General features: G+C 39.6%; 2 protein-coding genes across 11 annotated transcripts; one reads left to right on the forward strand and one right to left on the reverse strand.

Annotated features, from left to right (window-relative positions):
- Nucleotides 1-1,004: 1,004 nt before the first annotated feature.
- On the reverse strand, nucleotides 1,005-16,261 carry smc6 (structural maintenance of chromosomes 6). Of its 6 annotated transcripts, XM_040136905.1 has the most exons (28): nucleotides 15,890-16,026; nucleotides 14,895-15,049; nucleotides 14,692-14,803; nucleotides 13,421-13,526; nucleotides 13,131-13,267; nucleotides 12,158-12,276; nucleotides 11,950-12,030; nucleotides 11,718-11,819; nucleotides 11,097-11,216; nucleotides 10,783-10,878; nucleotides 10,412-10,558; nucleotides 10,200-10,288; nucleotides 9,926-10,096; nucleotides 9,626-9,804; nucleotides 8,594-8,795; nucleotides 8,366-8,480; nucleotides 8,085-8,245; nucleotides 7,203-7,338; nucleotides 6,912-6,992; nucleotides 6,644-6,814; nucleotides 6,193-6,330; nucleotides 5,818-5,963; nucleotides 4,496-4,621; nucleotides 4,281-4,386; nucleotides 3,653-3,805; nucleotides 3,435-3,532; nucleotides 2,840-2,964; nucleotides 1,005-1,673 (listed from the first exon to the last, which is right to left on the reverse strand). In XM_040136905.1, exons 1-27 carry the CDS (start codon nucleotides 15,924-15,926, stop codon nucleotides 2,859-2,861), a joined length of 3,390 nt encoding a protein of 1,129 aa, XP_039992839.1. In that variant the 5' UTR covers nucleotides 15,927-16,026; the 3' UTR covers nucleotides 1,005-1,673; nucleotides 2,840-2,858. The 6 variants fall into 6 exon arrangements, 5 of the variants coding, with proteins under 5 accessions (XP_039992839.1, XP_039992840.1, XP_039992841.1 ...); XM_040136906.1 differs by lacking the exon at nucleotides 15,890-16,026 and adding an exon at nucleotides 16,076-16,261 and having other exon boundaries at nucleotides 1,005-2,964; XM_040136907.1 differs by having other exon boundaries at nucleotides 1,005-2,964; nucleotides 12,215-12,276.
- On the forward strand, nucleotides 15,726-23,918 carry LOC120795213 (tudor domain-containing 6-like). Of its 5 annotated transcripts, XM_040136898.1 has the most exons (5): nucleotides 15,730-15,832; nucleotides 16,152-16,355; nucleotides 19,507-23,285; nucleotides 23,399-23,472; nucleotides 23,787-23,918. In XM_040136898.1, exons 3-4 carry the CDS (start codon nucleotides 19,532-19,534, stop codon nucleotides 23,443-23,445), a joined length of 3,801 nt encoding a protein of 1,266 aa, XP_039992832.1. In that variant the 5' UTR covers nucleotides 15,730-15,832; nucleotides 16,152-16,355; nucleotides 19,507-19,531; the 3' UTR covers nucleotides 23,446-23,472; nucleotides 23,787-23,918. The 5 variants fall into 5 exon arrangements, with proteins under 5 accessions (XP_039992835.1, XP_039992832.1, XP_039992836.1 ...); XM_040136901.1 differs by lacking the exon at nucleotides 16,152-16,355 and having other exon boundaries at nucleotides 15,726-15,832; XM_040136902.1 differs by lacking the exons at nucleotides 15,730-15,832; nucleotides 16,152-16,355 and adding an exon at nucleotides 15,969-16,108.
- The last annotated feature ends 87 nt before the right edge of the window (nucleotides 23,919-24,005 follow it).

The raw sequence follows: 24,005 nt of genomic DNA on the forward strand, positions 1-24,005 counted from the left end.
AGATGAGAAGGTTCTTTGCATGCATATATTATGTGTCAAAAAAAAAATATATAATCTCTTACCTTTTGCATCTTTAGGTGGCTATAAAAGAGAAACCCTCCGAAATTCATTTAGTAGTGTTGCATGGGATGTACAGTATGTGACTCATCGGAACATTAGTTCACCTCCAGTAATGTGGGAGCATGCGTCCCTCCATTCGATACACGTGTATGTGTGACACTTGAGTTTTTAAAAGATATTTGGGTCGCAGGTGTGGGCTAATTACAGAGGAAGAGCTTTCACTTAAACACTGTATTACGTTTTGCTTCGGTGACTTCTGGGATGAGCAGAAATATATTTATGGCGCGTCCATTCCCTCATGATTTTAATTGTACTGCTGCCCCTTAATCTGGAGGAGAGGCTGCCGTCATTAGGCACGGTACTCATGCGTTATTACCCATAATGATCTGAAACTGGCTTCTTTTTCAGGCTGCTTATTTGATTTAGACTTAAATAACTTTACTCGGTACATATCAACATGTTTACAGAAATGAAAAGCACTGCAAAATGAGTACAGTCTTGGCTTTATACCCTGATGCTGGGAGCTCACTCTCTGGGCCGGGGACCTTGTGAGAGGGGCTCCACTTCCAAAGCAGCAAAAAGGGCGTGGGTAGGTGTGTGTTGGGGGGGTGGGCTCATATATGTTTACTGGACACACTGCATTCCTAAAACTTTTTTGTAAGGAGAAACTTTTTATTGAAAGGTCTCATCCTCTAATTTATTCCGTTTGCAGTGGTCATTAAAGATGCAGGACCCTCAAGAGAGGTGCCTCATAAAGCTGTTGAAAGAGCGTTTCAGTGAGAGGCAGCGACTGGTTGTTGATGTGGGCTAAAGATACGGCAGAAATTCTCTTTCAACAGTTTTGCTTCCCCATTTTTAGGCTATGCAAGCATGGACTGAGTGTCTGCTTGTAGTCCACTTCCAGTAGTGGAGGTCGCAGAAGCTTTTCACTGTTCTGTCTTCAACATAACAGAAACCAACCATCACATTATTAATGTCTATATTATTTACTCATTTCAGTCCAGTCCTCATGTCAGATTCTTTGTCTGGTAAATGTTTATATCAAAGATGAAAAATCATAATACAAGTGACTGTATTCTTTTATACATGTGGCATGTGTTGCACCCAAACTTAATTCTGTAGTGATTAAAATTAATAAACCATCAACAGGCTTTTTCAAAAGACACAATCTGACAGGTGCAGTTAATGGAAAGAAAGAAATGAATACCAGTCGTGCCTTTTACTTTAAGACTGTGCTGAATATATGTTGCTGTGTATGGATGGACAAATGAAATGCATGAATGAATAGTCCTGTGTGTATGAAACGTATGATCCATACAAAAGTTGTTAAGGTTTTACTTAAAATGTATGTATTTGTTTTGTAACAGTGGTTACAGGTTCTCACAGAAATGACAGTTAACAGCTGCTGGATGAGAAACAATGAGCGTTTTTTTTTTAACAGGGGAGAGAACTGGAGAGCAGTTGTGCACAGTGTTGGTGCCATAGATCCCAAATATAATTAACTTCAAACAGTGAACAGGAGCAAACGTTGCCTCTTGTAAAAAATATTAACACTGACACGTTCAGTAGAGTCCTGGGTTCACTGAGTGTTCAAGTCTTTTGGTACCAGACTGCTGAGGTAAAAAAACAAAAACAAACAGTAAAGTTTAAAAAAACATTTTCGGTGTACCATTTTTAAAGATACTGTTAACGTTTTATGAAAAACATTACAAGTAAAAAGTTAATATCATCAACTAAAACTGTCAACAAACACATTCAACCCTAAAATTAAGAGAAAAAGAAATATAAAATAACTCCAGTGATTAACTACGTCATCATTACTCAGAGCCGTATTGCCTACAAAATTTCATAAAAACACAAGAGTTAAAATGACAACAGTCATTGCCTAGTGAGGACAAGCACACTTAAGATTTCAAGTTATACAGTGTGTGACCTTTAACACATAACATACAATGTCCTGTGTTGTTCTGGACGTCTGCATTGCTCACCATTACTAGTTCACTTAGCAGAGATCTCAAAGTTAGTTATATGACTCCATAGGAACGTCTTTTTTTGCTTTTTTTCCAACCCCCGTAACCCTGTGCAGATAATAAATATTCGGAATATTAATACCAAAAATCAGAGTCCAGGCTAGCATTAGTGCCCCAGAGGCACTAATGCTGTTTACACCCAAGCGGAACAGAAAAGGTTTAACTGAAAAACTACTCAACACTCTCATCCCTAAAAGTCCCCGGTCTTCCTGGGCAGAGCAAAAACAACAATAAAACGTTAATGGGATAAGTTCACATACATCATTGTCGGCCGCAACAGCGGGGCTGGTATTGTTTTCACCTTGCGAGTCTGTGTGTGTGATCATGGCAAAATGTGGTCCTGGAGACACCCACTGTAGCGGGAACTGCCACGGAGGCGGTTTTGAACACTTTGGCAGGGTCTGATATTTCTGTCTGTCTGTCTGTGGAAAGATTTTGTCTCCACAATAGCGTCACGACTGTGCGGGGTACCGTCATGAAACTTTACAGGTGTGTAGTCGAGATCAAAATGAAGGCTGCGTTAGAAGATGGATGCGATCTGACCCATGACTACGGACTGCTCATGTAATAATGTAGCAATCACTACAGAGTACTCATGGGTCGGCATCGCAGCTGGTGTGATCCCAACACAAGATGGTCTTATAGTTTACTCGTGAATTTACCCCCGCAAACACACAAGTGGAAAGACATTTACATGCAGCGACTCCCAGACACATACAGTAATACTGAAATATACATTCTTCACATACATCCGTCACTGTTCATGTTTCAGTCACTGGAGCTCATTTCAAACATCTTCCTCCCCGTTTCACTCCGGTTTCCTTCTGGATCTTGAAGCTGGTGGATTTTGATGAGCCTGGTTCTGGGTAGACTACTGAAAGACACCAATCACGGGTTCATTTGATTAGTCATCAAACATTAATGACACAATGAGTTAAGACGCTAGAGAAAGAAGGACAACAGAAACCCGAACTGGCAGGATATGAAGAAGATAGGGCAGCCAGAGTTTGCCAACGTAGTCGAGTTTTTCATGGTTTTGCAAATAAAAAAATAATGCAATTAAAAACTATTAAAAGACAAACTCAATAAAATTAAATTCATTTATATAGATAGGAAAACACACCGAATAAATGAATGATAAAAATTTGAAAAACACCCTTCTAGTGTCAAACTCCGCACATACGTCATTCTACACAGTGACCATCAAACATCCAAGTAAAGTAAAAATGAGCAAAACACATTTTTGGGTGTTGGGGGACTTTAAAGAAGTTATGTAAAAAGCAAAAGTTCAAACAATGGACAGAACAGCGTGTAAACACAGACAAACATCAAGTAGAGGGTCACCTGGTGGTCAGGGGGGTAAGGAAGATAAACTGTCGGAGGTGCTGCCGCTCTGACAGCTCCAGGAGGAGATCCAGAGAAATTCTCCGATTGTGCATATCCTGCAAAAGAAAAGGGAGTCAAAGCCAAACTTTTCTTAAGCTTCTTTACTGGTTTTATACAATACTGTATACAATACTATACGTGTATTACATATTCTCACAGCCTTTCCGTGCACTCACCATGTAGACATCAAACTCATCGAGGCATCTGAAGGGGGATTCGGTGATCTCCCACAGGGAGAGCATGAAGCAAACAGTGGAGAAGGAGCGTTCACCGCCAGACAGCGACCTCATGTCACTCACACCATCATCCTCCCTGCCCGGGGGTTTTACCTTTACATGCACCAGAATAGGTTGGTGTACTTTGTACCAGTGGTTTTTTTTTTCTTCCATAAATCAAAATAAAAAAGGTAGGTCCTGTGGCAAGTTCCAGTTCTTTGTTCATGATTTTTTTGGGATATTTACGAGAAGAGACAGAAAATGAGAGAGAGGAGGGACGACATGTGGACTTGTGGACCGGGGATGTTGCGATTACATGGTCAGCATCTTGGCCAAAATTAAAGTGTCTTATGATCACTAACTTTAAAGGTTTTCTCACCAGTCTTTTGCAATAAACAGTCTTTTTTCTTCAGTATGATGTCGGTTGGTATACTGTAATTGTGTTGTAATTAAATATCTCAGTAATTGTATTTCCATTATTAAAAAACAAAAACAAAAAAAACCCACAACAATCATGCCACACAATAAATGCTGTGAAACATGCTATCTATGCTGTTCATAAAAAACCACAACAGATAAATAGACGTACCGAGATTGACAGTGTCTCGTTGTTGTGATCAAAAATCATTGAGCCACAGCAGTTCATCTTTATCAGGAAGTTGTTGAAATATAACTTGCATCTGACAGAGAGAGACCTTTAGGAAGAAGAGGGAAGATTCAGACAGAAGCAGGACTTTCCTCTGCCAGTTAGGCACATTAATTATGAATTTCTAATTGTTTTAAATGGAGTAAGCCGTCATTTACCTACGCATTATTTTGTATCTGCTCTGCCTGTCTGACATGATGTGATCGAGTTGATCGATGAACCTCCGCAGGTCTCTGACTTGGTTGGTTTTCTCTCTGTAGAGAGTGAGGGCCTCAGCGTACTCCCTAATCAGGGCAGAGGGAGGGAATTGGCATAGCCTACATTTTTCAGCCTACCGCGTGCACATGTAAAGCGAGGGCAGAAAATGATTGGAATGAGGTATGCAGCAGAAAGGGCTGTCAGCGGCGGAAGAAATTTAATTGGATGACTATCAAAAGTAAAGTAGTCGATGCAGAAAAATGTCCCCTCTGAGTGTAATACTATGATTACATTATGTTATCATATTATTATAACTGGTGTGTTAATGTGTAAGTAGATGTTGCTGTTGTGGTTGGTTGAGGTGAAGCTAATTATAACTATCTTATATACTCTTGGGTAGTTAAATCAGTAACGCGTAATGCATCATATTTCATAAGTTTGGTTTGTCTGTAAAATCTTAATGTGTAAAATAACTTGGGATTACAGCTCTCAAAAAATGTACAGCGGTAAACAGTACAATGTTTCTTTTATACACTCTGTTGGCGATTTATAGGGAACACCTAGCTAGGACTAATGCAGTCTAATGCAACAGTCCTGTAATAAATCCTCCACTGATGGAGGTTACGATGTTCAGCTTTTGTTGAAACTGTTTCAGAGACGTGTTGATTCAGCTGTATGATCATTTTGGAGCATGTAGTTTGCGGTGCCGTTGAATTGTGCTGCATTATACAGAGAGATGTTTCTGTTATTTAGCCTACCCTCACTGATATAAATGTGGGTATAACACCTTTCTAAATGAGTTTCAACAAAAACTGATTATAAACTTAATGAGGGAGGATTTATTGCAGGTCTGTTGTATTAGACTGCGTAAGTTTTAGCTAAGTGTACCTAATAAACTGTTGAATGAGTGTATATATTGTATATCATGTTTTCTGAAATGTAGTGGAATAGAGATCTAAAATAGCCTGAAATGAAAATAAGAAAGCTAAGCACAAGTACCTCAAATCTCTATTTAACTGTGGTACTTGAGTACATGTACTTAGTTACATTGCACCACTGATTTACATGTATTTTATGTATGTATTGACATAGTTGATGTTTTATTTGCAGTCAGCCAAACTGCTTGTGGAAAAACTGTGGCCCTGAGATTCAACCATTAAATTAAGTTATAGCCCCAGAGCAGCTTTGTCTCTGAGAAGTGTTTTGCAATAACTACAACTAAAATCAGTCTGTGAAGCAACACCTGCTCCCAGATGTTTTTAGAAAGCCTGTGATTTTTCACCTGACCACCTGCTGCTGCTCGCCGTGGCTGCTCTCGTACGCCTCGATCTTCCTCGTCAGCCCAGTGATTTCTGTGTCGATGCTCTTGGTGCTGCCGGTCACCTGCTGCCGTTCAGGACTGATCTTTGAGGCTTTGGCCACATGTTCCTGTCATCACATGCGACGTCTGAATTTTACTGGTGACAGCTACAGTACTTTGGCAGCAGCAAATCATCTGTTTGGTTGAGTTTACTAACTGCTAGCAGACCTGAATAGGACACTATATGGCTTAAGTACAACAACTGGGTTTAATATAAAATATATAGCTAAAAAAGCCTGTGGTAAATGTAACAGCTAAATGTATTCTGTTGAACAGATTAAGTAGAGCTCTTGTTACCTGTAACTCTTCTTCTCTTTGGGCAAGGTCACCTTTCATAGCTAGGATGTTGTCTTCATGAGACTTCAGTTTGTTTTCTAAAATACAGAGGTTTCGTTCACGTCTCGCGAACTCTGCCTCCAGTTTCAGCTGCTCATCCTTCGGGCCAAAAAACAATAGTAATCAATTTCACTATCACCAGTTCTGGTGCTTTAAAACCTAGCATGAAATGGGTCTGCATGCTTATAGATAACTTCACAACACCAGGGGATTATCCAAGAGAAAAATAATGTTCTAAAATTTAAAAAAAACCTCACAGATCAAAAAGACTTACAAGCAGATGACAGACGTAACATCAAAAACACAGAAATGTGCCTGCACCAGCAGCCTGGTGCATTTCGACGATGATCTTTTGGTTGCTGAAACTATTTTTAGTCACTGAACGACGTGATACAGCCATGTGATACTGTACCTTCAACAGCTCCATTTCCTCAGAAAGCTGGTCAATCCGTTCTCTAACAGATGAGTACTTGCATTCTGTGTCTTCTGCCATTTTCTGGTGCTTGTCGAGTTTTTTCTTTGCTTTATGAACGGTCTGCGTTTCTTCCTTGATTTTCTGTTGGTTCTCTTGGGCAACTTCTTCCTGCAAGAAGTATTGAGCAGAAGACATTAGACCTACACAATCCATGGCGGGATTAATGTCTGTATTGAAGCAGTAGCAATAAAAACTAGATTATCACCAAGGAGCTGATGTCATCGATTTGCTCCTCACCAGCGGTCTCCAGCTCAGTTATTGTTGCCCTGACTTGATTCACAGAGACCTGCATTAAAAACAAAGACAAACAGAGAAATAATTTGTCTTGTCAAAACAGCATCAATATAATCAATCTTTCTCTCACAAAGAGCACAAAGGGAAGCAGAGAGAAAGCGAGAGGAGGAGGGAGACAGAAAATTCAAAGCACGAGAAGCGAAGAAGGAAATCAAACAGCGGTACCGTTAAGTGAAACCAGGTTGTCACAGATGTCACTGACCAGAGTTTTCTTCAGGGTCATGATGGTGCTGTTCAGACTGTTCTCCATGCTCATGATGTCCTCAGTCACAGAGGTCACGTGGAGATGAAACCTGGACAGCTGAGCCTGGTGATTCTCCAGGTCTGACGCCAACATACTGTGACAGGCACGATGGATTTCATCTCAAATCAAGGATCCACACGGTCGTAAAAGTACCTCACTTCTAAATGTACAGTACTGCGCTGGTTCTCAAGTTTCCACAAATCAGCCACATTATTTGCTCTTTTGAACCCTCAGGTCGTTTCTATTTGACATTAGGGTGCAGCCATTAAAAATATAATACTTTAGGTTTGAGTGTTTCGCTTTGAATATTTTCACTGAATCAAAATCACTAAGTCATCACTTATACACTGGAACATTGAAATACAGAGTACTGTATATAAGATTGTGTCAATAGTTTTCTTATCTGCAACAAAGCAAATAAGCATTTTTCCAGAAATGTCGAATTCTTCCTTTAAAGATATTTAATTTAGAATTCAAGGAAAAAGTCAATAGTCAATTTCATTTAAATTCTGCATACAGCCTCTTGCTGTTACATATAACCAACTTGTAATATTCACTATGTTCAAGATGGGTTTTAATGGGGAATGAACCATGTCTCATCTGCTCCTTTGTCTTCGTTTACTGGTTTGCTGCTTGTTCTGACAAAATGAAACACAAACAGCTACCAGAATCTGCCAGAGTCTGAAACCTGTGTTTCAGGTTGGATTTTTTTCTGAGTCCTTCCCCTAAAACAATCATTAAACATGTCTCTGTGGTTTTTTTTTTCATCCGTCATTTTTACCATTGTTTCCATAATTGATGTTTATTGCAGATCTATGGATATAAAAACACCTTAGTTACCTTATTTCAGTTTCAAGGTCCCCGCCAAGATATTTGGCCATGCTGAAGTCAGAGGTGTAATAACGGTTTGGAAACACCTGATCTCCCTCTGCAGTGAAGGCCTCACGGCAGTTTTTAGGTGGCCGGCCTTGCTGCATGACCCTCCTCGCTTCGTCTTTCTCCTACGATCAAACACAGGTCAGATGGTGAAAACCATTGAAACTAAATATAACTAATCCATCACTTCTAAAATAATCATACATGCAATATTCAGCCTAAAATTGTGTTTGTGAGATACTAACTCTGATTATTAGAACTGATTCAATCCCTCTCATATCAATCAGGCAGTTGATGACGACCGGGCTTGCTCCTGTGATTATGTCCAGCACAGATGGGTATTCTGGATGACATGCTTTCCTACAAAACACCAGAGAGAGAAAACAAAATGTGGCTTTTGAAAGGTGTTGGACAAATGACTTGAAAAGCAAATGCGGCAAAAAAGACAACGAATCTGAAATGCTGCTGCTGACCGTCCATGTATATTGTAAACTTTTTCAGAGAAAGGGCTGACGATGATCTGCGGCCTGTGGCCTTTTGGATAATAGCGAGACATCAGCTCCTGAAGGACTGCCTCGTCCTTGTAGTTGTCACAGCAGAACGCTTTCATGAAGCTTCGCAGACAGCACTCCACAGCTACGGCTAAGGTGGGATCCTTCAAACCGATACACGCCCCTGAAAGCAAACAGACTTCCAGCTACACTGTGTACATTTTAACTGAATTGATATTAAATGAAATGATTTCCAACATTTGGAAAAAAAAAAAGTACAGTAGTTTTGACACTTTGATTAACACAGAGGTTGATTGCACAGAAATAACCCAAATTATCTATAGGGCAGTTTTTAAAGGATAGTAGATCATTCAATTCATCTGCTGACAAAATATTCTCTTAGAGATAAAATAGTGATTGATTAAGTTGAAAGAAATAGTTCAACGTTTTGGAAATTTGCTTAGTCACTTTTTTGCAGACAGTTTGATGAGAAGATTTATACAACAGTCATGTCTTTATGGTAAATATGAAGCTTAGCATCCAGCTTGGAAACAGGGTAGAAAAATCTGCCTGCCAGCACCTATAAAGCTCATTGATTAACAAGTTATATCTCATTTATTTTATCCCCACAATAACCAAACGTAAAAATGAAAAATTGGGAGCGGTGGTTTTGGGGCACTAATTCTTGTCCATAACTGGAAGCAACTTCCTGTAGTTTTATGGTTTTACACTTATAGAGGTGATGGTAGATGGATTTCGTTACCTTTGGACAGAGCCAGGCTAGCTGTTTCCCCCTGTTTCTTGTCTTTAACCAAGCTAACCAAACGTTGGCTGTAGCCTCATATTTACTGGACGGACATGAGAGTGGTATCAATCTTCTCATCTAATTCTCAACAAGACAGTAAATAAGAGTATTTCCTAAAATATCAAACTGTTCCTTTAAGTACTACCTAATCTCTTTTTCATAATGTAGAAAGGAAGTCAAGTAAACAAAAGACAAAAAAAGAAAGTCACCTATTGGGCCAATAGGTTTCTTGAGAAAGCGTCCTGAAGCATTAGCCTCAGTAATTGAACACAGCAGGTCGGGTACATGATCGCCAAACCGCTGCAGTTTGTTCGACCGACTAGCGAGAAGCTGATTCTTCTTCTTCAGTTTGGACTCGTACGAGACCTGGATATTCCTTTCCTCCAGTCTGGTAAATACAAACAGAGCTTGATCATAACATTTGACTTGAGGGTAGATAAAATTGACTCTCACTCATATTACTCTCAAACTACACCTCCTTGACAGAACATTTGTGGGAAAGCAAATACCTCAGCTTTTCCTGCTCTTCCTTTCCTTTGAAAAGCGTCTGATGTTTATTCTTGATCTCTTGATTCAACTGTAAACACTTGTTCTCAAGCTCTGCAAGCTGCTCTTTCACATTGGATAAGGTCTTCTGTCCTTTTGTATATTCTGTCTCTCCATCACTGTTCAGGCTGACACTAAAATACAGTTTCATAATATATGATTTCAAATGAATGCATGCATCTGTATGAAGGTAAAGACGTCACTTAGAGTTTTTTTTTAACCTTTCTACGACCCTACCTTGTTTTTGCCTTGTTAATTTTCTCCCGAAGTAGATTTTGCTCCTGCTCTGACTGTTTTAGTTTGTTCACAGCCCGAAAATAAACAAGCTATGGGAAAAGATTATGTCACTTAAACCAATATCAATGACGTGCACTTGATATATTGGGAATTTAAAAAAAGACAGCTTTGCACAGACACTGAACCAGGTTGTTATATGTCCCAATCAGTACCTCCTGTTCCTTGTGAGCTTTGCTAATAACCTTCATTTGCTCTTTCAACTTGAGATTGTCCTCTGTTATAGACTCCTTCTCCTCTCTCAGACTGTCAACTCTGCTTTTGATGAACTGAAGCTTCTTCTCTACTTGTATGAGCTTAGTCTTTGTGAAAGATAAGACAAAAAAGTGAAAGTGTCTTTAAAGTCACTGTCTAAATTAACTGACTTACATGTTAAACCTGTGTTCTTCAGTGGAGCACAACTACTGTAAACATGAAAATGCAGCATGTGACGTAAAGACAGTCGGTTTATATGGTGGTGAAGGTTTGAAGGGCTCCAACATTTATAAATATTTAACAGAAGAGGAACATTTACTGTATGACTCACCTGACAGAGCTGAAGGTTGTCCTGATGTTTGCAATCATTCTCTTCCTTTTCAATGTCTTCCTTCAACTGTTGAAGCAACTGCTCCTTGTCTCTGACCTGAAGGTGATAATAAAAAAAGTACATTGATCATGTTTAAGTGTAGCAGTCTCTTCAACACTATGAGCCCAATGGGAATGTTAGGTAATTTCTTATTTATGTTCTTCTTTCTTTTAATACCTCAACACTTGTAAGAAATTATAAACAAAGCAGACAATGGAAGTCTTGATTAAGTTTTTTTAGTTTGTTTTATACACTGATGACAGGCACATTCTTACCAAACACCATGCCATTGCTTTCTTCAGATTCTCCAAAACCTCCTTCATCTCACTGAAGGACGATAGGTTTTCATACCTCTCTTTCCTTTGTAGAAACTCTTGCTTCAGGTCCATAAGACACTGAAGACAAAAATATTTAGAACAAAAAACCCTATTTTCTTTCAGCAAGATAATATCCTGAACATGTTATTCATAGAAAAACACACTAGTAGCATGCAAACAAACTTTAAATAGCACTTTTGAAAACAGAAGGTACAAAGTGCTTTATGGGAGTAAGAACAGGGGATAGAGGGAGATAGAAGAGACAGAGAAGACAATATATACAACAAGTAGAATTAAGTTTACAACACACAATATAAAAAGCATAAAATCAAGAGAAAGCCAAAGAAAACAAATAGGTTTTTGGGATACTTTTTTAAAGATGTGAAATGATATGAAGTGCCTAAAAATCTTCCACTGTGTTAAACTAATAAAGAAGTACTATACATTAAGTAGATATTACCCTTCATGAACTTCTTGGTTGACAACGTTAGGACTTTGTCAGAAAATTTACACCTGTAAATTACTGAACTGATACCCAAATATCTAATGTGAAAAATCAATGGTAAGAGGTTTGTGTACCTCCTCTTGTCTCTCAACCTGCTGTCGTGTGACTGTTTTAGTGTGCTTGATATGGATGTAATCCCTCTTCATCTGTTCCAGCAGAGTTGCTTTCATGAAGAACTAAAAATGACACACAACATTTATTAAACATGCTCGAAAAAACAATATAATAAAAGCGTCATAATAGCGTCTCTAGGTACAAATGTAATCTTAAAATTCCAAGCTCATAACGAACACAGTGGTGTTGTACCTTATACTTGTCTGATTCACTTTTTGAATGCAGGAACTGTTTACTCATTTCTTGGTTGAGAATGGAGACTGGGTTATCCAGCTGGAATACACAATCAAAAGTCCTGCTGAGGCCTTAAAGTATATGATTCTGCAATAAGGACGTGTATGCAACAACCAAAAACAATTTCTACCTGTAAAATGTCAGAAAATAAAATTTGCGCATTCACCAGTAGTAAGAAAGCTGCAGAGAAAAAAGTAACTTCTTCCACTTCGACAATAGGTACCTGGATGTTGAAGTGATCCAAAATGGTGGTCAGTTCCTCCTTCTTGTTTGAAATAAATTGTCCTAAAATACATGGTAAAAAGTAATCTGGTTAAAACCTCTGTTGCCCTGGAGACGAGAAGATAAGCTGCATAACACTCATTCCAGCTTCTAAAATACGAAGACCTGATGCATCTCTTAGTCCTTTATAACAGTAAAGCGAATCTCTTTGGGTTTGAGACTGACAGTTACATAAAACAAGCTATCTGAATACATCGCATTGAGGTGTGGGAAATTATTAGAGATTTTAACAGTTTTCTGGCATTTTACAGACAAAACAATGAATAGATTAATAAAAAAAATAACTAGTAGATTAACTAATGAATGCATTGATTGATTAAAATAATAGTTAGCTTCAGCCCTGCACATTACAATTGAAAAAGAAGGACAACAGCAGAGTGAACCTTAGCCACCCCTGATGAAGTAATCGTCTACTTTATAGAGATGATGTGATGGTTAAACACGCAACTCAGGTTGAAAACTTCTCCTTTTGCCGATGTTCAGGGGCAAACTTTTCCGTGAGCTCAAACAGTAACTGTCATACTGGCAAGTGCAGTTCAAGTTCCATTTATTTATAAAATAACTCACATTTACACCTTGTGAAAAGCACGAGTGCAAACGTGAACGTAAATATAAGACACCGACGGCACAAAACAGTGAAACAGTGCCATGCATATAAAACGCAAACGTGCAGGTTTATAGGAGAACATTCCCGACCAAGAGTAAAGAATGTATACAGCGTTGGGAGATGGTCTGACTGAAGTGCTTTGTCTTGTCTTGTGCTTTGTGTCTGGAGTATTTGAAATTTAGGGAAGGTTTAATAAGACTGGGACAGACTCACCCTGGCATTAAGAGAATCTGTAACTCAGGAAAGTCACCTGATTTGCTCTTCAGCCTGCAGGTCCGACATCCATCACTTGAGATGCGATGCTCAATGGAGATGCAGTCGCCGTAGACGTCCCTTTTATAAGCATCTGGTCCTCTGTTTCTCAGTTTTACTGTTATATCTGCAGTACTAAAGAGCAGAGTAAAATCGAATGGCTTTCTAGTACCAGTTTCCTACTGGTGAAGAAAAATACAGCATTTCCAACAACACAATAAGGATACACATCCATTTGTTATTGAGGGATGTTCCTGATTTCGTATAACATTATATACGCGGGCTTACTTTTCACCATCCTTCACAAAATCCCTCAGCGACACTCCTCTGTTGGTGACAGTGGCCTTTCCACCCAGGCCTACAATCAAAGCAGTCAGGATGGCACTTTTTCCACCTTAGCATTAAATTTGAAACAACAAAGGTGAGGGATTTAATCACCGCACGGGGAGCATATCACAGACAGGTACTGGTCCACAGGTAGAACTATAGATTGTATGCAGATAAATACAAATCACACGTCCACAGATATGCATCCGGAGGGCTGTCTTTGAATAAACAAATTCTGAGTCATCAAGAGAGGAACAAGAAATGAAACAACAGATGAATTTACGCAGGAGCATTTTTAATTATCTAATGTCTGACAAAATATATAAAGGATATGCATTCTATATCATACATGATATTATCTGTACTGTATATCATAATGTAATATTCCTGTTATGCAACAGATGTGATTGTTTTAAGGTTATTACTTTTGAGTAATAGCTTATTCCCCATAAAAGATAAGAAAGACAATAAATTTAGTAAAAATGTTTTAGTCAGACAGTTATTCTTCTAATAAATAATAAGAGGGGACAACCTGAATTAGGAGGGATTAGAGCTGCAATGATTATTTAATTAATCAAATGGCAGATAATCATAAAAAGTAATCAGCAACTATTTGGATAATTGATCGCTTAAGCAATTTTTCAAGCAAAAAGCCCCACATTCCCTACTTCCAGCTCTTCAGTTATGGGGAGTTGCTGCTTTCCTTCGTCTAACTCGATGGTAAATTGAATATTTTCAGGTCAAAGCAAAACATCTGAAGACGTCACACTGAGCTTAGGGAAAAATTTTGATTTTTTAAAACTTTTTCTCTGGCATTTTACAGACCATACCATTAACTAAGATAATAATCATCAGATAAATCAATAATGAAAATAATCATTAGCTTTAGCCCTTGGTGGGATACACTGTATAAAGTAATAGATCATAAGGTATATAAAGTAGTAAGTATAAAGCACTGCTATTTCCCTTCTGTCTCTCTATCCATTTACAGGAGTAGCAACTGTTGTGTTTTATCGGACACCATGACCATCATTCCTATACACAACAGTTACACTCCCGTATGATATTAAATGACAAAAAGTTCTGGTTGATCAAGGATGATCAAAGTTGCTGTCATTTCAAGGGAGTACATACCATGGATTTGCCTGGCGCCCTGGCTGGGTTGGGATGCGTTAAACATACAAGCCAAAGCCAACAGCAGATCACACGACATTTAGAGTTAAGGTTCTTACTTCCATTGTTGCCGACAATGAAATTCACATTCGGCCCTAACTGGAAGGGGCTGAGCAAGTGGTGACACATGAAATTCTTGAGAGTGATGCTTTCAATGAGGCCAGTGTCTCCCTAAAACAGATACAGAAAACGTTATTCAACATCAGATGAGCTGCTGAGAAGTAACTACGGAGAGGAAGCGTTTCATGGGGAAATTACTGACCGTGGTCGAGTCAGTTGAGCTGCCGGGAGATGGCCCCTGATGGTTTGTGTCATCTGGTACGTCTTTGGCTCCCACAGCTGCCACTCGCCGGTACTTGACAGATGTCACATCACTGATATCTTTGCCTTTCCTCTTACTCATTTCGAAACAAGTCACTGGAAACAGAGTTAACGGGAAGAGAAATATCAGTAATGTCAGTACTCTATTATATTATTTCTTTCCTATAAGAGGGAAGTTCTTTCTCTTAGTCCAAAGGCAGGTTCGAGTTTTTAAAGTTTGGGAATGGACATACTTGCAGGCATTAGATAGCCAAATAATTTTTCTTTTGCAAAAAAACACCAAGTATCTTTTTGAATCATAATGATATCCATCACTCCGTGCCCCTAAACAAATTCTTCGAGTTCCTTCTTTTTTTAAAGTGAGTGATCATCTCAAAACTATGCAGTGTGCAGGGTTAATATTTGAAGATGTGAAGAGCAGGCATGTGAAAAGAAAAAAAGAAGATGTGGGCCCTTTGTCTTCTAGCCAGGAAGCTACAGCCTGAAACCAGCAGCTCAGCAGCAACGGCAGTGGGCGTTATTATGCAAAACTCTAGATAAACATTTTATCCAGGTTTCTATATGGGTTTTTTTTTAGCTGATTTATACTGCGATTAAGATTTGTTAAGTCTTATTAAACATATTTCATACATTTTTCGTACATGAACATAGATATAATATGGCTCTAAATGACGGCAGACTCTCAGACAACCAAGTTGTGGGATGTGCAGTAGGAACTCAAAGTCAACTGGACATGCTGTGTTTTTTTTTTCCACTAGTCTGTGGCATTTAGGGAAACCCTGTGAGCAGTGACCAAGTGTTTTCAAGACCACGCATTTAAGTCCAGTATTGCCCTTTGACTTACAGCAGCGAGTGACTACAAAACGCCTTAAAACTCAGGTAAACTTTAGCATCTTTGGATCGCAAACAAATATGACTGTTATAAACTTCGCCTACCATTGAGCGATTGCCTGTGTGTGCAGCCCGCGAACATAACATGGTCCCGGGGGGACAGTAGACCGACTTTAGACTTCCTGGTCGGACAGTGCTGTCAAACTGAACTTGAGCGGTGACAGTTGTGGGTGTGACAAGCCGTCCAGACACGGAACAGAGAGCGTGCTGTGCGATTCGCTCACCGCCTACCTGTGTGTGTCCGCAGTATGAAATCTCACGGGGGTTTCTTTGTTTGTTTGTTTGTTTGTTTGTTTGTTTGTTTCAGAGTTCAGCCCATATTTCAACTGTCAAACTCCGACCGCTTGGTCTCTTGCACGCATTTTTCGGTGCATTGTTGACCGCGCGGAGGACGGTGCGTGCAATCAAGGCCTCTAAAACCCCCCTCGCGAGCGCACGCCCACCTCCACGTGCCATTCAACCGCGATTGAATTCAGCGAGAGCGGGAGGTGCGTCGCCTGCACCGCACACGGTGAGGGAGGACTGAACCGGTAATGTTTCCTAACGTCGCGGTCTGCGAGTTGTTGCAGGTAGCTGTGAGTTAATCGAGTGCAGTGCTTAAGATGAGGATGTAGTCCCTGTAACACACCTGGAAAGCGACGTGTGTGTGTCTGTCTGTCTGTCTGCCTGCCTGCCTGCCTGTCTGTCTGTCTGTGTGTGTGTGTCTGTGTGTGTCTGTCTGCCTGTGTGTGTGTGTGTGTGTGGGTGTGTGTGGGTGGGTCATCTAAAATCACATACAGCGTGACATTTTGTGCAATTTGACAACCAGCAGCTGAATTTTCAACTGCACTTGACAACCGAGGCAAACATGGTATAACAGGAAGTGGATGTGAAGATTATCTGAGATAATAAAATATATATTTCGCCTAAGTCAATTGTTGGGTAAGATGAGTTGTGTGGGCCAGTGGGTGAGCCCTGAGCGATCACGAAATGGTCAACAAGTTAGGAAATACGAACAAAAACCATTACTTGTTAGTTGTTTATTTTCTGGGCATGCATCTTTGCATTTCGGGGGGGTCTAACACTGCATAGTTTTACCTGTTAAAGCCTCTAAAGAATACTTAAATTAAACAAGTGCTGACAGAAACACGCAGCCTCAGATGAGGGGCCACTAGTTGTCTCTGTATCTTTTTCAAGGGTTGCAGGCCAAGACCACTTCGAGTCATACGATAAAGGTCGGACACAGACGCTTTTGAAATATTGACCATCTTGTGTGCACCTCCTTACAGTGTCAATTAGAGGCTCAACCTTTGAATAAGTGACACTGTAGGTCGCAGTAAGGGGGGTGTAGATTGCACTCCTCTGTAGAGGTTTAAGTTGGGGCTGTCAGCTGTCTATTCAGCGCTCTAGCTCAAGTCTTGGCGTGAAGTGTCGATGAGCAAACACGGTGACAAGTCTCTTATCAGTTCATCAGTGTTAGTGGGGGTATATTTGTGTATGTTCCTCTTTGCAGAGGCAGGTTTCCTGTGTTCAACATGTGTTTATGTGATTCATCGGTTGTTTTCTCCTTCTATAAGATGCATTTGCAGTTTCGTACTGATGCACCGCCAGTCTTACAGTGACTCCCGGGCCTCTTTGTATAGTTATATCAGGTATTAGTGCGTCAGTGTTTGTCATCTCCTATAGAGTTGTGGTAGCAGTCACCTAGTAATGAGTGGATTTAGATATAAAGAGGCCAGAAGTCTCGAGAATTGACAATATTCTGAAGGATATTTAGAAGTAGGAAAACAGATCCTTACAACAGTAACTGAAAGATGATTAACGGGATCAGTGAGTGTGTATATTTGTGCTGACTTTTTTTGATAGAAGAATGGAAATTAGACCCATTTTTTCTCCACTTTGTATTATCATTACACCTGAGTCTCATAGCTAAGCATCAGTTTTTCTCAAATATAAATTCCTGAGTATTTTTGAAAAACCCAGTAGGTATTTTAACAACACTTAAAGTTGCTCATAATCGTCAGAATCCTCTTCCCGTGTGTGTGAGGCAGGAGTTGCTCAGTGACTGCAGGGCACCTATGCCATAGAGGGCTCTTTGGAGGTGGAGGTCTTTTCCACTCCAGAGGCCCCTTAAGTGGACATTGCGTGTGTAGGACCGCGGTGGCCATATCAATTCGAACCGGCGGATCCAACAGTGCCCGAGGCTGGAGAAAAGCACTCTCATGAAAAACACCGATAGCAAACGTAGATAGCAGTGTGTTACTATCAAGGGACCTGCTGCCGAGCCATATGAGGATTTGAAGGGAAAGAATGCAGTCTGGTGGTGCTTCTGCAGGTGTCACAAGCACAAGTCCGAACCACTGCGCTGAAATTGAAAAAAATACTAAGTAGAGCGTTAGCAAAAAACTAGTGTAAAGTCCTGTGAATGAAGAGCCTCGATCAGTATAAAGTCCCATCATTGTCTCGATGTCAGCATTGGCCTTGCAAGGTTCAGGATGATTTAAAAACAGTAGATGGCGTGTTGAGCCATTTTCAACCCATGAAATGCCAATTTTTATAAAATTTTTATCATCATAGCACAGTCATATCATTTAGTTTACAGCTCAAAAAACATGTTTAAGTGTGCTATGCCTCTTTCAAAGCAAATAAGCTCAAAATGTACCTTGTAAGGATACTGTTTGAGCTTATTTGCTGAAAGGCTATTGTGGAGTGCTAGAATTAATGAATTAGTGATGAATTATGGTCCCACAATTTCATTGCAAAAAAATGGCTAAAATGAAAGCAACGTGCATCGCAGTTTTTTTTAGAAAAGACTACAATACAACAATCCAAAAAAAAAAAAAAGGCTGCGAAATCCTGGTGGGACTGTTTGACCGCCTTTTTTTGTTTGTTTGTTTTTTGCATTTCTTGCCTGTCTTAACTAAGATAAAGATGGCTGCTGGAAGTAACAAACCCACTTGTTCATTTGTAACACATGCATAAAAAACATTTTACGTTTTTTATGCATATGTTTATTATCAGGTACAATTATCTATGATTTTTTTTAAAATCATTTAACATTCTCTTACATTATAATGAATTGAGATTTTTTTGAGTCATACAAAATAACATACATATGTCACTTTCACCTACCATCTATTTGGATTAGAAAATAGAGCCGCAACATAGAAAACTGATTTTAAAAAAATCCTTTTTTTACTGTGCCATGGACAGAATTTAAATAGTTTTAAGGGCAGTTAAATGAGCCACTGGGATTTTGAGATCTCACCAGGAATTTCTTTCAGAAAACCAAATTCTTAGCTTTTGATAAAGGTTTTCCATAATAACCAAATGACTGTAAACAGTGCCACATGTTGAAGCTTTTCCACTTCAACTATGCGAAAGTTGTCCATTTTGATTTTGTTGCCAGGTCAACAGATGTAAGCTATTTTCGGACAAAGAGTGTCGTGTCAAAAAAATGTCAAATCGTACAGCGATAACAACATTGCATTTCAAGGGCATTATAGGCTAATACCAATACCACAGGATGACAGTACAGATCTAGTGACATTATCAATCATTATGTGGCAGCCATTTTGACATAAAGCAGCATGTGACTGAACTGGCCTCTCATCTTTTGCGAACAATTCAATTAGAGGCACTATTCTTTTTCAACATTAATACATTTTTGTTGGATTTTGCAGGTATATTTGAGCTCCCAGCTTCACAATGTGTTCAATTCCCGGGCTTCCAACGCCAGGATCAGAAGTACCTGTTCTCATCACGAGTGTAAACCTAAAACCCAGTTGTGGTCTTGTGGAATTATGGGTTAACATGGATGATGGAAGGAAGCATATTTATGAGCAGATGAGAGAGGAAATTCAGATTCCTAAAAAAAAATTTTATGGATCAGAGGGAAAACCAGGGGACCATTGTCTGGTTTGCATCAGTGACACCTGGCACAGAGCTCGGATTGTATTGATTCAAAGTGAAACTTACTATGTTTTTCTAATTGACCAGGGACAGCCCCATATCGCCACGAGTGAAGCTTTAGCATGGGCCCACGATGACATTTTTCTCCTTCCTCCTGAAATTGAATCTTGTATACTTGCAAACGTCCTCTCCGTTGAGAATAACTGGCCAGAAAGAGCCACAAAGTTTTTGAGGTCTTTGCCTGGCAAGAAGTTTACGGGACTGGTTCAACATGTGCTAATGCCAGACAGGACGATTCTCCTTGACATACCAATTGTTTCCAGGCACATGTGTAAGTATGGAGTTGCAAAGAAAATCCCAGGGGATGAGTTTAATTTCCTTTTACTGAAGTGTCTACATTTACCCAAAGAAGAGGCTTCTGAGGTCTATCGTACAACACGGGAACAGAATTTGAATGTTATTTGCCAACTCGAGGAGCATGACCAATACTTTTACCCAGAACTATTAACTGACACGTTTGAAACCATTAACGTGACAGAGGTAACTGATCCACAGAACATTTTTTGCAAGCTCCTAATTTTTTCCAAGGCAGTGAAGATATTATCAGAACGGATCCACCAGCACTATGAAGAGAATTCAGATTTTGGAGCAGCGCAACCACAGACCTGTGGGGATCCATGTGCTGCTAGAGGCATAAATGGCAGATGGCATCGCTCATTACTAAAGCAAAACATTGTGACTGACGATGGTGCTGTAGAAGTCTTGCATGTTGATGAAGGAAAAACTGAATTTGTCCCAGTTAGAGACATCAGACCACTGCATGGTATATTCCTGAGAATGCCAGTTGTCACATATCTCTGTTCTTTTGATGGACTAAAAGGTAATGGCACAGGGTGGACTACAGACCAGACTGATTACTTGAAATCACTGCTTCTGAACCAGACAGTTGTGGCCAGGTTTGATCACCACAATATAGCTCAAGATGTCTATTATGTCACACTCTATGCAGCTAATGCTGCTTGCATAAACAATTGTTTTCTAGAGAAGGCAGGACTTTGTCCACAATCTAAGAGTGAACCTGAAACAACTGCCCAGAAGGAATCCATTCCCTCATCATTTCTCAGTTCACTTGGAGATGAACAATGCATGGATTTAAAGAACAGAGTCAATGTAAATGTTGAAGATTTACAAGATCAAACTTTGCCAAGCACCAAAAACATAGGAGTCAATGTCAAGAGGGATGATGGACCCACTTCTGACACTGATGATATTCAAATCAAAGGGCGCTCAGAAAATCCAGACCCTCTAATGTATAACAGTAGGCATCTTTCAAAAGGTTTCGGCTCTGAGGTGCACAATGCTTGTGATGATGATGTGTTTACTGTAGGAAGTAGTATCAGTGTAAAAGTATCTTGCATTGAAAGTCTACAGAAGTTCTGGTGTCAATCAACAGAAAATGGCGACTCTCTTAGACTCCTTATGCAAGACCTGCAAAACCACTATGCATCCGCATACCCTCAACCCCTTGTTGACTCCATCTGTGTCGCCCGTAATCCAGACAATGACATTTGGTACAGAGCAAGGATCATTGCAAGTCACCACTCCCCTGTTGTAGATGTGAGATTTATAGACTATGGTCAAACTGGAAAGGTCCCTCTGCAAGATTTGCGCCCCATTGATCCAGCTTTCTTACGGCTGAAAGCACAGGCTTTCCAGTGTTGTTTATTCAATCTTAACAATTTCACTAATCCCTCTGCTGTCACTTGGACTGATGCTACATTAGAAGATTTTCAGAAGTTTATGGATTCAGGTGCTTTGTCAAACATTGGATTGAAATGCGTTGTGAAAGCTATAAAATCTGATGGAGAAGGTCTGCCAGTTAACGTGGTAGATATTGAAACACCATCTGACAGTGCATGCAAGCTTCTGGCTCAGAAATGTGCACAGGCTGAAGCTCACATGCATTTTCCTCCAGAGGTCCCATCAGATGCATACAATTACTCAACTCACAATATTGAGGTGGGTGGCAAAGAAAAAGTGTGGGTAACCTCTTCAGAGAATGTTAGTCAGTTCTACTGCCAACTGGACAGGAATTCTCATTTTTTAGACAAAGTGATGGAAAATGTTAAACAACTAACTGACCAGTCACACTGCACAGATCAACCACTTAGACTTAATAGCATTTGCTTTGCTAGGTACACAGATAATCAGTGGTACAGAGGTAAAATACTAGAAATGTCTCCAAAACTTAAAGTGCACTTTGTGGACTATGGTGATACACTTGCAGTGAATGGATCTGATATTCGCCCCTTTACCTCTGGAGGAAATTTTGCCAGGTCGGTTCCTGTACAGGCTGTTCCACTTGGACTGTTTGATGTTCCAGGAGAAGTGCCACAGGAAGTTAACCAGTGGTTTGCAGATCAAGCCATTGGCCATAGTTTGACCATTTTAGTGGTAGAAAAAGGGGCAAAAGGGAAACTAATTGTTGAACTGTTTGATGGATCTGTGAATGTAAATGTTAAAGTCAGAGAGAGGATAGCGAAGATGGCACGGCAAAAGATGACTAGTTTCATGCAGCAAACTGACCACCAGCTTTTTAACAGCACAGAACAGGCTACTGTGCCAAATGAAGACCTTTTAACGGAAGAGCTAATGAATGTATCAGAATTAACGAAGACAACAGAGCAAAATAACATCCAAAGTAGCAATGGAATGTGTGCTAGAGATGAGCTAAAGATGAGTTCACAATCTATAGCTAATGTCTGTGCGCCAGAGATTGAACAGACTTTGAATGAAAGAAGACAATCAACTTCAGATGTTATCCTTAAGGACAAAGAATCTGTGTTGGCAGAGACTTTTATACAAGGTGGTCACAGTGACTCAGAAATAACACCACTTTCCCTTCCTTCTTGTCCTGAGGGAAGTGTGAACATCGTCATGTACAAGAAACCAAAAACCTCCAAAAACCAGATGGAGAGTGTATATGCCTCTTGTATTGCAGAGCCCCATTTCTTCTGGTGTCAATACGCTGACACTGCGGATCTCAGCAAGTTGTCAATGCTTGCTCAAGAAGCAGGACAGGCACAGCAGGACAGGATGTTCCCAGGGACTCTTGGTCCTGGCAGTCCATGCCTTGCTCTTTTTTCCAGTGACAATAAGTGGTATCGAGCTCAGGTAATTCAGAGAACTGACAATACTCTTCATGTTCTGTTTATTGACTATGGAAATGAATCTGACGTTGACATCAAGGATGTGAGATCACTGCCTCAGAGTCTGCTGGAGATGGCTCCTCAGGCCTTTTTGTGCTCTTTGAATGGATTTGATGAATCAAAGGGAACCTGGGATGACCAAGTTTACGATGACTTCTACAATCTCCTGGTTGATAAACCACTTAGAGTGACAGTGTTCAACATGGAGGATCATTCAGAGATTGCAGTTCCCCAGTATGCAGTGGAAGTTGAGTGCGAGGGATTGGTTGTGAATACCCTGTTGGAGAAATACTGGCAAGGACTGGACACAGGTCATGCCTTGGCAGAAAGTTTGGAATCAGGTTAGGTGACTACACTTTATAGAAATGAAACTGTGCAAATTTAAATTTATTATGTTTTTAATAAATTTCATATTCACAAGTTTATTTAATGCCATTTGATCTTTCATCTTAAGTGGACCAGGATAGAATCAGGACCACAGATGAGAGTGTTGGTGTTTAAAATAATGGAAAAGCCATCAAATATATGGTAGGACTTGTTTTTCTCATCCAGTTAGTGCTCTACAGGGACAGTGGGAAATTTAATGCATATCATTAGGATTCTCCTGTGATTTTAAAAACCTACTGCAGTAATACCTTTTCACCATTGGCAAACGTCTGATGGTTGAATTATTAATATTATTATTATTATTATTATTATTATTATTATTATTATTATTATTACTAATAATAATTTCATTCAGGTATCACAAAGTCAATTTCCAGAAATTCAGGACAAATGAAAGCACGTTTAAATTTAATGTTTTCAACATGTGATCTATTCTTTGTGTTTGTTTCTTTCAGCTCTGGACAAAACGCTTGTGGGGAAACCCTGTTATGACAGAGCATTCTTGACTTGTGCAAACTGTCAAAACATGTTTGTCTTGTTCAACATTTTACCCCTATTTTACTAAATAAATACACTTGAATAGATAAATAAGGGAGTGAATTTTTAAAATGGATTGTACAGATCTGAATTAGCTGTTTTGCATGCTATGTTGGCTATGCTAATCTTTTCAGAAG

Source organism: Xiphias gladius, chromosome 10 (assembly GCF_016859285.1).
Source record: "Xiphias gladius isolate SHS-SW01 ecotype Sanya breed wild chromosome 10, ASM1685928v1, whole genome shotgun sequence".
Lineage (NCBI taxonomy): Eukaryota > Metazoa > Chordata > Actinopteri > Istiophoriformes > Xiphiidae > Xiphias > Xiphias gladius.